Raw genomic sequence first — 13,339 nt, 5'->3', positions numbered from 1 at the left:
TCACCGCTCCCCTCACCTATTCCAATCTCACCCCCTCTGAACACATTGCCCTCCACTCTCTCTGCATGAATCCCAACCTCACCACCAAACCCGCAGTCAAGGGCAGTGCTGTTGTAGTCTGGCAGACTGACCTCTACCTTGCTGAGGCCAGACAGCAGCTCTCAGACACTGCCTCTTGCTTACCCCTCAACCAGGGCCCCACTAAGCAGCATCAGGCCACTGTCTCCTGCACCATCATGGACCTCAGCACCTCTGGAGATCTCCCATCTACAGCCTCCAACCTCAGTTCCCCTACCTCATGCTGCCTGTTTCTACCTCCTACCCAAGATCCACAAACCTAACTGCACCAGTAGGTCCATTGTTTCTGCTGCTCCTGCCCCACTGAACTTGTGTCCTCGTTTCTCGACTCAGTTTTGTCCCCATTGGTTCAGTCTCTTCCCGCCTACATCTGTGACACCTCACATGTTCTCCATCACTTCAATAACTTTCAGTTCCCCAGCCCTGACCACCTTATTTTCACAATGGACATCCAGCCCGTCCACTTCCATATCCCATCAGGAAGAACCTCAAGGCTCTCCGCTTCTTTCTTGACAACAGACGCAACCACTTCTCCACCACCACGCTCGTCCATCTGGCAGAACTGGTACTCACCTTTAATAACTTCTTACAGCTCCTCCCACTTTCACCAAACTAAAGATGTAGCCATGGGCACTCACATGGGCCCAGCTATGCCTGCCTTTTCATCAGCTATGTGAAACAGTCCATGTTCCAAACTGACTCCGGCACCACTCCCCAACTCTTTCTCTGCTACATTGACAACTACATTGGTGCTGCTTCCTGCACCCATGCAGACTCATCAACTTTGCCTCCAACTTCCACCCCACCCTCAAATTCACTTGGTCTATCTCTGACACCTCTCTCCTCTTTCTTGATCTCTCGGTTTCCATCTCCAGAGACAGATTATCTACTGACATCTTTTACAAACCCACCGAACTTCCACAGTTACCTCGACTGCACCTCTTCCCACCCTATCACTTGCAAGGACGCCATCCCCTTCTTTCAGTTCCTCCACCGCATCTGTTCTCATGATGAGGCTTTCCATTCCAGGACATCAGAGATGTCTTTTTTCAGTAAACAGGGTTTCCCTCCACTATTATTAATGCAGCCCTCACCTGCATCTCCTTCATTTCCTGCAAGTCTGCCCTCTCACCCCATCCCTTACATAACAGGTATAGGGTTCCTTTATCCTCACCTACCACCCTATGAGCCTCCACATCATTCGCCGCAGCTTCCACCATCTCCAACGGGATCCCACCACCAGGCAGATCTTCCCCTCCCCTTGTCCGGTCATCCTCCAGGCACTTTTCCCTGCAACTGTGATGTGTCACATCTGCCCCTACACCTCCCCCCTTACCACCACTTAGGGCCCCAAACAGTCCTTCCAGGTGAGGCAGTGTTTCACATGTGAATCCATCAGTGTCACTTATTGCATCCTGTACTCCCACTGCGGCCTCCTCTACATCGGTGCAACCCGAGGCAGATTGGCAGACCACTTCGTCGAGCACCTTCGCTCGCCACAACAGCCAGGTCCTCCCAGAGGGCAGCTATTTTAATTCCAATTCCCATTCCCACATGGCTCCCTCTACTGCCACAATGAGGATAGACACAACACCTCATTGTCTTGGCAGTCTCCAACCTGACGGCATGAGCATTGGATTTCTAACTTCCAGTAACCATTCCCGTTTTCCTCCCCCACCCCTTTTGTTTTCCTTCATTCCAGTGGCCCCTTCACTCCTTCTCGTTCCCCTCCCCTATCTTCATGACCTGCCCACCTCCTTCCCTTTATTCCATGGCCTATCAGATTCCTTCTTTGGCCCATTGCCTCTTCCACCTATCACCTCCCAGCTTCTTACATCATTCCCCTTTACCACCCACCCCACCCCCCAATCACCTGCCAGCTCATGCTCCTCATCCTACTCTTATTCTGGCTTCTACCCTCTTCTTTTCCAGTCCTGATGAAGGGTCTCAGCCCAAAAGGTCGACTGTTCATTTCCCTCCATAGATGCTGCCTGACCTGCTGAGTTCCTCCAGCATTTTGTGTCTGTTGCTCCAGATTTCCAGCATCTGCAGTCTCTTGTGTCTACGTTTCTACCTATCAACTTCCCCCTTTCCACACCCGATCAGAGTCCATCTCACTCTTCAAGTCCTTATCTCAATTTCTTGTTTTTTTTTTGTTTCTGGGGTAGACTCTTGAACAGAAGGTACTATAATCCCACCCACTCCTTTAGCTACCTTAATTACAAACTCATGAGTAATGCCATCTGGTTTAGCCAGCTCATTTGTATCTGTTCTGAAAATGTCATCTTTCACACTTTCAAATTTAATACTTGAATATACTCAATGAAAGACTGTTGAATAAAGAAATCAAAAGGGACTATGGAGGAAAAGAAAACTGAGCAAAATGGATTTGGGGTACAGGATCAGTCATAAGAAGCCACTTAGAATACTTTGGTCTCTACTTCTTATGTCATAAAGATTGGTATGAACATTTTTTCTTCATTTACCTAGGATTCTCCTGCAACATAACCAGAGCCTTGAATTGTGCCTGCCCCATTTCTCACGTTTGTCTTTCACTTGCACCTCTCCCCCAGAATTACCAGAAATAACACTGTGCCCAACAGTTTCTACATTCAATGAATTAATCCTCAGCTGCTTTCAACTCCATCAAACAATGAAAGTAAACAATAAAACCCTGAAGATCCTAGAATTCTGAAATAAAAACAGAAAATGCTGTAAACCTTCAGCAAATCAGGCACCATTGGTGGAAAGAGAAATAGTTAATGTTTCAGATTTAGGATACCTCATCAGATCAGTCGAATGTTACTTTTACCACAGATGCTACTTGACCTACTGAGCTTTCCCAATCTTTTGCCTTTCCTCCCCTCTTATCATTTCAAAGGGAACTGTGCCCTCCTCAACACTGTGGCCTAATCTTTAATCAACACAAGATTGTTCCATTAAACTTTGCAGTGCCTCTGCAAGAGATTCACCACCTGCCACTCTTTGCAGTCCTTCGAGGAACTGATTTACTTGCACTCCTGCCCATTTTGAACACTGCAGAAATTTCTGAAACTTCCTTCTTCTATACCACTGCCCACATTTTTATTGGCATTTTGTATATTAATCTCTCAAATGCCAATTTAACCATTAAATATCCCTTAAAACTTCCCTATTCTTTTAGTTCATCGCTTGTGAAAACAGCATTGCTCCATTATTTCAACGGCAAACTTAAAATAAATAGCATTGACAAATGTTATCTACTGCAGTGACAACCACCTACCTCTGCCTCTTCCTGGTTCCTTACCAAACCACTATCTATGCCCAGTGACATCCAAATCAAATTTTGGCACATACTAATTTTTTCAATGAATTTATTTTTCAATTTTAAGAAATCTAAAAGAACAGTAGTGAAACATTAAAACAGTTAGTTTTAATGTGTGCATTTGATCAATTTACACAATAGCAGAGAAGTACAACAGCTATAGCATTTTCTTTATAACGCTGCTTTAAATTTCATGCAATTATTTCTACAATTACAAACAAGCTTTAAAATGCGCTCTGTACATACAAAAGAAACAAGAGAAAGAGCACAACTTGAAGCTTGAGTGCTTACCATTATTTATTCCTTTCCATACTCCTCATACACAAAAATGTAAACAAACCACCTCTTGATTCAGCTCCTGGTTTTTACTGAATATATTATCACTCTTCTGCCATTAATCCCCATACCATTTAACTCTACCGTCTTCTATTAGCACAGAGCTTTCATTTTTTTTTGAGAAAGCCAAGCTGCATCATCCACATTGATACTTCTGGCCAAATATGGTTGTAAATATTTCAGTGTTTCTGGCATTCACATATCGAGCACTGCCATTGCTGAGGATAGGGAACGTCCTGGAGCCTTCACCTCCCATTAATGATGGTAGGCAACTAAACCACTAGTAACTAGATGTGACAAGACTAGTTATTTATTATTCCTGTTTGCCCAGCTACACGAAGGTTGTCATTAAGGTGGAAAGGGTGCAGAAAAGATTCACAAGGATATTACCAAGACTGGAGGGCTTGAGTTACGAGGAGACACTGGATAGGCTGGGACTACCCCCACCCCACCGAAGCGAAGGGGGTTGAGGGGTGACCTTATAGAGGTATACAAAATCATGAGGGAGATAGATGAAGCAGATGGTCAGTCTTTTTCCCATGGTAGAGGAGTCTAACACTAGAGGGCACAGTTTAAGGCAAGAGGGGAAAGATTTAAAGGGAACTTGAGGGCAGTGGGTATGTGGAGAGAGCTGCCAAAGGAAGCTGTAGAAGACATTCAGACAGGTACATGGGTAGAAAAGGCCTAGAGGAATATGGGCCAAATGCAGGCAAATGGGACTAGCTCAGAGAGACACATTGGTCGGCCATGAACGACTATGACCCTATGCAAAGCTTCTATCTGATCCATTGGTTTGGAATGCTTAGCACAGTCTATTACATGCAGTTTACTATGCATTTAGTCCTGTGCCTGCAACTTTGCTATGCTGATACATTTTGTTTTAAAAGCTACATATTTACTACTTCCAACATGCCCTGTTTTAGTTTTCATTAAACTTGGGCTGGTCCCCTGGCTGAAATGTAATGGAGTGTTAGGGATTATAGGTTGTAGAACTGTATATTTCTGTGCCTGCTAATGGTTCACAGTATCTTATGAAACCACTCAGCTTTAATCTACCAGATCTGTTACAAATTTGTAGCACAAGGATAGTGGTAAATGGAGGATATGCTTGATGCTTTGGACCTGCTCAATCATTCTGTAGCACATTATGTTACAGCCAACTGGTGCAGAAAAGGTTAAATATATTTATCCCTCATGTTGATTTCCTCACCATTTGCTACAGACCCAATCTGGCAGCCATGTCCTCAGGTCTGGACCAACTTGGACTAGTACCACAACACTATTACTGATGGGCACTGAAGTCTCCCATTGAGGGTACATTTTATGCCCTTATGCTCTCAGTGAGTCTACCCAGTGGTGTTCAAACATCAAGTTGGGGGGGGGGGGGGGGGGGTGAAGGTGGGGGAGATGGGGTGCAGTGCAGGATGTACTCTTTGTACTTTAAGTACAATGGAGGACTCTGGTACTTTAGCCAAAATGGTATGATTTGTGAGCACAACTACAGAGTGTTACAAAACAGGAAGTGCTGGAAGAATTCAGCAGGTTAGGCAGCATCCATGGAGAGAGAAGAGTCAAAGTTTCATGTCATTGACCCTTCATCAGATCTGTTGTTCGTTTAATCTGGTTGGGGCAGCTCCATCAAACTAGATTCAAGCAACAAGATATTTGCAAGGATGACCTTGCAATGTTGGGTGGGCTGTGACTGACTTCGTCAAGTTAAAATTCATTTCTCAGGTTGATGTGTTGTCTGTCCAGTTTCATTCTTATTCCATCTTAGTAGGTTTGATACAATTGAATGGCCTGTGTTGCCATTTCAGAGGACAGTTAAGAAAATAGTAGATGAGGCAGATTTCTCCTTCTGAAGGACATTAGTGAATCAAATGGGTTCTTATGACAATCTGGCAGTTTCAGTCACATGGACAGGCAGTCCCCAGGTTTTCACAAGAGTTCCATTCCTGAAAACTGTCTGTAAGCTGATTTCTCCACAAGAAAGAAACAGACATTTGTTTTCTACAGCTACCCATATTTTAATCACTTAACGTACACTTGCTATAATTCTTTCATTTCATTGAATATTCACCTTAACACTACCCATAATTAAACTAACTAGTGAAATATATATTGTATCTAGTCATGGATGAATACCACAGAACATTTTATTATTACTACTACTATGATCTTGAAAAATGCTTTAAAATTCTATGGGAGAATTTGCAGCCGGATTTCTGCAAGTCAAGTCACCCATAACCTGGGGAGCCCCTGCATTAAAAATTAACTTTACATTATTTAATTAATTTAACAGAATTTAAATTTCATTGCTTCTGTGATGAGGTTTGGACTTGTGTTTCTGCGATGTTTTCCAACCTCTTGATTAGCATACAATCTAAATCATTTGTGCACTTCCTTGCATGCTGCTAATATGCTTGGCTTCCAGCACTATTATTTTAGATTCATAGGCTTTCTTCCCTTTCCTCTTATTATGCTTACTACTACCTTCAATTAAACACATATCTTAAAACTTTGGCTGGTCTGGCATCAAATAAACAATTATTCACAAAATGCAAAATGAGACCTTGAACAAATGAAAATGATATATCTGTATTACAACTAAGACTCTTAATTGCTGGTTGATTACTTTACCATGGGCTCGGAGCAGTGCCTCTGCAGTAAAAAGCGGGGCTTGAAGCATGTCTGCAGTTTCAACTATCAGCATATCCTTTAGCTTCCTCAGATCCTGTGGCCTTAATCCCTCATATGCCTTCAGATTGGGAGGAAATAACAATTCATCAATAAAGAAAACCGTAGAAACACTTAATGCAAAATATGTAACTACCAACATTCAATACAAACATATGGGTCATAAACATAAATCTTAATTCTTCCCAAATTCTGAAACCCATTTTACTATGACAAACAATTCTTAATAAATGCTGGGTCAACATTTCAAAGCATTCAAACAAGGCATCAGTTTTAAATTGAGCAATGATCATTTTTTTTGCATTTTGGGATACATGTTGCACTTTTAAGATTTAATCAATATTGGTCAAAATTGAATAGTCTCCAAGGCATCAAATAGAATATTTAAATGAATACACAGTTCACAAACAGTATAAAGAAACAAAATTTAAACCCTGGTTAAAGATGCACTTCTTCCTCTTAGCACAACAAATGAAAATTACAGCTCTATATTACAGCAAACTACAATGTTAACAGTTTTATCAAATTAATTTATCACCTTGCCCGGGCGAAACTCATTTAAATAGAATTTTGTCACTATGTCGCCAGTGACACAAATAGCTTTAATTAAGCTGCCTCAAATGCAAACTTCCAGTAAAACCTTGGCTGAATGATTGCCAAAGAGCAATATTAAAGTACAAGGAGAAATGTTTGTGACAAAGAGAGACTCAGAGATTGAATGATACAATGGTGGTGTCAACTGAGAGATGGTAGTGAAGACTTGATAACTGCAGATGTGTCAGGAAGAAATGTAAATCAAAAGAGATGAATAAGAGGAAAGGAGAAACTGAGCAAGAAAACATTGCAGTTGCTAGAAATATGAAATAAGTGAATGCCGAAAGTATTCAGGTAGTCAGTCTGTGGAGAGAGAAAAGTGGAAAGAACATTGTAGGTTTGATGAATTTTTATTAGAACTGACCAGCACTAATACAAACTGGAAAGGCTGGTTATCTGAAATTTGATTTTGATGTAGGGTGATGATAAGTCAGAAGCTGAGATGCTGCTCCTTAGGCTTGAGTTGGGCTTTGTTGGTACAAGATTCCAGAGACAGGTCAGACTGGGATGTAGAATTGAAATGACAGGCAACTGGAAGCACAGGTTCACTTTGCAGACCAAACACAAATACTCTGCTAGCCAGTAACTTCAATCTGCATTTGTTTTTCTTTAAAAACCAGAGAACATATTATGGGCAGCAAATGTTGTACACCAAAATGAAAGTAGTTCAAGTGAATCATTGCTTTGCCTGAAAGGAGTGCTGGAGCCCTTGGATGGTGGGAATAAAATTGGGAGGTACTCAACATTGAATTCAACCTTTCCCATTTGTATCAGAGCAGCCTGGCATTTCAAACATTCTCCTTTATTTTATCTTCTATTTAGACCTCTTCCAGACAAAATAGCTGTGACTAACAAATCTTTATCATACTCGCAGTCAACACCAGCACCAGTTTCTCTTGGCCTCCACAAGTGTAAAAAAAACTTATTTTCTTCACCCCTCCTCATCGACCCACAACTTCTCAGTAGGTCCAAATATGTTTGATTTCTAACTTTTCCTAGTTCAGATGAAAGGTCATTGACCCGAAATGTTAACTGTTCACCCTCCACAGATGCTGCCAAACCTGCTGAGTATCGCAAGCATTTTCTATTTTTACTTTTAGATTTACAGCATTTACAATTTTGAACTTCACAATTAATCTTTGAGGAAGCTATTTGTTTTTGCTAAAATATCTGGCCAGGGTCAACTGGCTGATAATTAAACAATTTTCTACTTTGTTCCTGAATAATTAAATAACCCAATTTGAATAGGTGTCTTAAAGTCATCTGTGAAAAATCTACGAAGTTCATTTGTTCCATACTGAAAATGATAAACGGTTACAAAAAGTATACCTCTCTTCTGTCCAAAGCTGCATACTCTGCTTCCACTTCTTCAGCTTCTGGGTCTCGCGAAAACACCATCCGTGACTCAAGATTGAGAGCTAGATCCTTATGATGCTGTTTCTCAGCACAGTCGCAGGGTGTGTCTCGGTTTTCATTTTCTGCAAAGAGGTCTGCATCATACTTTACTAAAAGCTGCAATCAAAGAATAAAAAGCTAAGTCTTCTTGCCCATGTTTTAATGTGATGAGCAAATCCAACTCAGATATGTTTAGCAAATATTATCCCAATGTAGACATTCCCTTTGTTCTTTCCATTTGAGGTTGCTAAATAAGTGACATTTAAACAAGCAATTAATACAAAGTAATTTATATTTGACTGTCACTAAAACAGCTCATCTAGTGGACAAATACACTACCTGCTGTCACTCAGGTTTAGATTTTCCAGATATTGTTTATAAAAAAATGCAGTCATTTGGTCTACACCCTCACCATTCTTTTAGTTCTGTTGGCCAGCAGGAGAAATGCAGTTCCATCAACTGTGCAATGCAAGTGTAAAAGAGGAAAAAAAGTGAGGAAAACACTACCACAGGAACAATACAAAGAAAAACTTTATAATTGGGAGGGTCATGACTAGGGGAGCAAAGAAATAGATGAGCAGGCACTGAGAAGCTAAGAAAACAAAGCATACATCATTAGTGTTTATTAAAATGTGTCAAGTGAAAACAAAAATTACATTAAATTGTTAAATAAAGTGACATTCAAATGACATAACTATTTAAAGTTACTTAGATTTGTCAGCCTCTACTGGACATGTTCATATCCGGGAGTATTTCTAGGTTGAAAGTAATAAGGTTCAAATCATTTCATTCCACTCTGTGGCATTACGCAGGGTAAAGCTGATGAAGAATGAATTTACCAAATATTGAGAAAGACAGACATGCATCACCATTTCCAGTTTTGGGTAAAATATAAAAGCACCATACAACAAAAAAAAAATGGACAATTTTCATTTGAACAAAGATTATGGTTATTGAAAGGATACAGAAGATAGAAAAGTTTCCAGTGATTAGGGTCAAGAAAGGTTTAGGACAAAGCAGGAGAACTTTTCGGACGTGGTTATCATTTAAGCATACATTAGGTGGACTATACAAGTTTTTAATTCTAAACAATCTTTAGGTGTCATGAAACACTTCATATGAGCATTGTCAAGCAATTTGACATTGGAAAATAATCAAAATCTTAGCCACACAGGTAGCTTTTAAAGTACACTTTAATGGAGTAAAGAACTGGAAAGGCAGAGGGATTAAGGAGGTAGTGGACATCAATAGAGAAGGATTATATCTGGAACCGTCGAGGATAGAATCTTGGAGAATTGTAGAAGAAAATGCTCAAAGCAGGTTAGACCATAGAGAAATGAAAATAAAAAATTAAGTTCTTATACCAGGAGTTGATAGATGACATCAAGTACAAGCATCAGGAAAAGTGTAAAGGGTGCCGGCAGAAAGCACTTTCAATTATCAAGTTGATGGAAGGTAGAACAAGGGAGGCTGTCGAGAAATGGATTGGAATAGTTCAGTCCAGTGACAACAAAGGCATGGATGAGGGTTTCAACAAATGAACTGGGGGAGGACTGGACTTTGGGCTATGTAATGGAGGTGGAAATAAGACCATATCCTCACCATCAATAAGAGTTTCTAAATTATACACACAACAACAAAATTATCAGCACTAAATACTATATCAACACGAATCTTATAACCTCTGGAATGCACAAAGGTGCTATAAACACTGAAATGCAGAAACATAACTGCACGAGGTGCAATGTATTAGAATCTTTACATAATCTCCAGAAACCACATTGATGAGTAACACAGAAACTTGAAAACCATTCTAATCAAAATATATCAAAAATGCTGCACTTTGTTGTGCAAGGTGCAAGTAAATTTTTTAAAAGTGGTTTGCTAAGCCTGTTATAATTTAGCAAATTCTCAGGCCTTCAAGAATTAGTGTACATTACAATTCCCTCAAATATTTAAGCAGTGAATTTTAAAATTAGTAAACAAAAATTCCAAAGTATTTATATTTCAGCTTTTACTGTAAACTTTGTGCTGCAATGCTAGATGTTCCAAATTTAACTTAAAACCTGTACTTTTTACTTCCTAGTTTGCTGTATGTGTCCATGTGCAAATTCTTCAATTAGATGCTGAATGACAGATTTATTCAACTCCAGGAATCTCTAAGTGGATGCCAGAAAATGAAAGTCCACATTTCAAGGTCACAAGCTAGATGCACTGCTTTGCAGTCGACTGCAAAATCCAGTTAACTCACTGAAGCTTAAAATGTAACATATTTGGATTCCAAAAATATTCTGAGCTTCTCATTGATAAATTATCTTTAAATGAAAAATCATGATCACATGCTTTTTGAGGCATTTAAAAATGTAACATTTTAAGCTTCAGTGAGCTGTTAAAACAAATTGCAAGCTTCAAAACTGTCTTATAAATGGTCAGCATTCCAATAGTTCATCACATTGAACTCCAGGGGAAAAAAAAATCATTGCAATTCTCAAATGTCATTACGGATTTTTGCAATTTTTTTCCAAGATAGTCGTTTTTATAAATATGCAGAATTTGAAAGCATATTTGATTGACCTTCCCCTCAAAACTGACTTGGCCTGTTCACAAAATAGAAAATTGGTATATACATTTCTCAAATGGCTATTTCACCTCTTGGCTTTCTGCTTTACATAATGCACACAACTATTACTGAAATCTATACAAGACATATTTAAACCACACAGCAGCCTAGGAATAATTACCTCCACACATGTTTTCATCCCTGAGGCAGCAGCATAGTGTAAAGGTGTGCTCTTTTTGTTATCAACAGCATTGTTCTCAGCCTTCTCGAACTCGCCTTTGTCAAGTTTGGCACCCTTCCACTTAAGAATTAACTGCAGACATTCAGCTCTCTTGTCATCATCTTCACTGGGCCGTGCAAGACGAGGCTGTAGGGCTGCTTCAGGGAGCATGATATGTGGTCCCATACACAATAAATGCAAAGCAGTCTCATTATGTATATTCCTCTTGTTTGGATTTCCATCTTTGTTGAAAAGGAAGATTCTGCTTGGCACAAGGAAAATGATTTTCAAAAACTAACTGATCACATAATCAAACACTTGCGTTAATAAATTCAATATGCTGTTTGCTGCAAAAGCATGAAGCTTTAACAATTGCAATACAATAGAAAGTTTGTGACATGGTAATTAGCTTGGGAGAAAACGCTTTTTACCTCATTAAAGCTTTGGTTAGTTCAAATTCTTAGGCTTATTGCAGTTTCTGTAATTGACCCTTTGGTAAAGAGCTGTAACAGCAATAGCAATATAAAGGGTAGGCATTCTGTGCTATATTAGGACTGTTCCTTAAGCTACAATTTCATATTGGGATACATTCAGCTACATTTTTTTGTGGGGAGAATCTAGAACTCAGGATCACCATTTAAATAGAGTTGTCCATGTAATACAGATGAGGCACAATTTTTCTCAGTCATGAGTGTTTGGAAATCTGTTCCTCAAAGAGCCATGGAAACAGTCTAATTTTTTTAAAAAAAAGGCAGAGATAGGTAAATAGATACTTGATAAGTAAGGAGGTGAAAGGTTACTACAAGCCGATGGGAATACAAAACCAGGTTACAATTAAGTCAGCCATGAGAGGCTTCTGGGATAGGGTGGCATTTACCTGCTCCCAAATTTGTACCTTCACATTTTGAAGGAGGGAAGGTCTTTGTTGGTCAACACCAGATCTTAGAATGTTGAATTTTTAAACAAGTTACAAGCACAAGTAAACAATTTATATTCTGCATTAAAGAGATATGTGAACACTTCATATTGCTAAATTGATACATGAAAAAACTACAGCTAACAGGCTAAAACATTCACAGCAAAACTATTTGCCAGCAAAATTATCAACTCAGTTTTTGACAGAAGTCTTTTCCAAGTACATAGCTTGTCATTTGAAAAAAGGTTCTGACAAAATGTATGAAGTGTTTCTTAATTTCACACATGAAGACCTGACTCTGATTTTTAGACTTAGGTGCTAATTAATAGTAGTCACATTATTGCAGCATTTAAATAAGTGACATTAAAAGTAAAATCAAAAGGTGGAAATAGTGCTGCACTCATGATCATATTTTAGAACTCATAAGCCTTCATCTTCATAAATCCATCACCTGCATAATGGCAAACAGGAAGCAGATATTTGAAAAGTACTCTTTTCATGGAGAACAATAAAGAGACAAGGATAAGAGGAGGTGTGTATGTGACGAGTGGGTGAGAGCAAGGGGGGTGGATAGGGAGTGCACGAGGGAAGAGGTTATTAGCAGTAGCAAGACATAAAACAGCCTGGAGGAACCTAATTCAGATAAACTCACTGGCACTGAGTGTTATCAACTGGAGTACTTCCTATTAACGGGACATAATTAAAGAATAAAACTGATCAAAGAATGGAGGGATACAAACATGCAGGCAGATGGGATTAGTTTAAATTGGCATTAAGGAAAACAGTGGGTTGAAGGGCTTGTTCCTTGTGTTGTACTGTTCTGCATTCTAAAACTATTAAAATAAAAGGAGTTTATATATTTTAATGATAACAACAAAAGGGAAAAAAAGAGTAGGGGATAGTAGCACAGTTATCATGTTACTGGACTAGTAATACAGAGCCCTATAAATACTCAGTGATCAGATGCATTTACAGAACAAGAAACAGCTACCTTTTTAGGTCAATGACTTTTCATCAGAATTGGAAGTAAAAGATAAGCAAGATACAAGATGCAAAGAAGAGAGAAGGAAACAAGGGAAGCCCTGTGATAGGGTACAGTTTGCAGCAAGCCCAATAGCAATAAAAGGACAGCATTTCAGTGTAGAGGTGGGCAACTGTACAAGGTGTAGGAGTAACCATTCCTGACCATAGAAAGGATTAAAGAACCAAAACATGGTCTGTACAGCACTGTCCATTCTC

The 13,339-nt window shown here is 39.5% G+C and overlaps 1 protein-coding gene across 1 annotated transcript in view; it reads right to left on the bottom strand.

Moving 5' to 3' along the window:
• The window catches only part of LOC127570164 (ankyrin repeat and IBR domain-containing protein 1-like), a 65,392-nt gene that overhangs the window by 36,422 nt on the left and 15,631 nt on the right, over positions 1-13,339 (bottom strand). Inside the window, 3 exon segments of the mRNA XM_052015412.1 lie at positions 6,359-6,476; positions 8,339-8,521; positions 11,146-11,446. Of these exon segments, the coding sequence (XP_051871372.1) occupies positions 6,359-6,476; positions 8,339-8,521; positions 11,146-11,446 (602 nt within the window).

The sequence above is a fragment of the Pristis pectinata genome, chromosome 5 (genome assembly GCF_009764475.1).
Source record: "Pristis pectinata isolate sPriPec2 chromosome 5, sPriPec2.1.pri, whole genome shotgun sequence".
NCBI classification, from domain to species: Eukaryota; Metazoa; Chordata; class Chondrichthyes; order Rhinopristiformes; family Pristidae; genus Pristis; species Pristis pectinata.
This window is presented reverse-complemented; position numbering and strand designations above follow the sequence as displayed.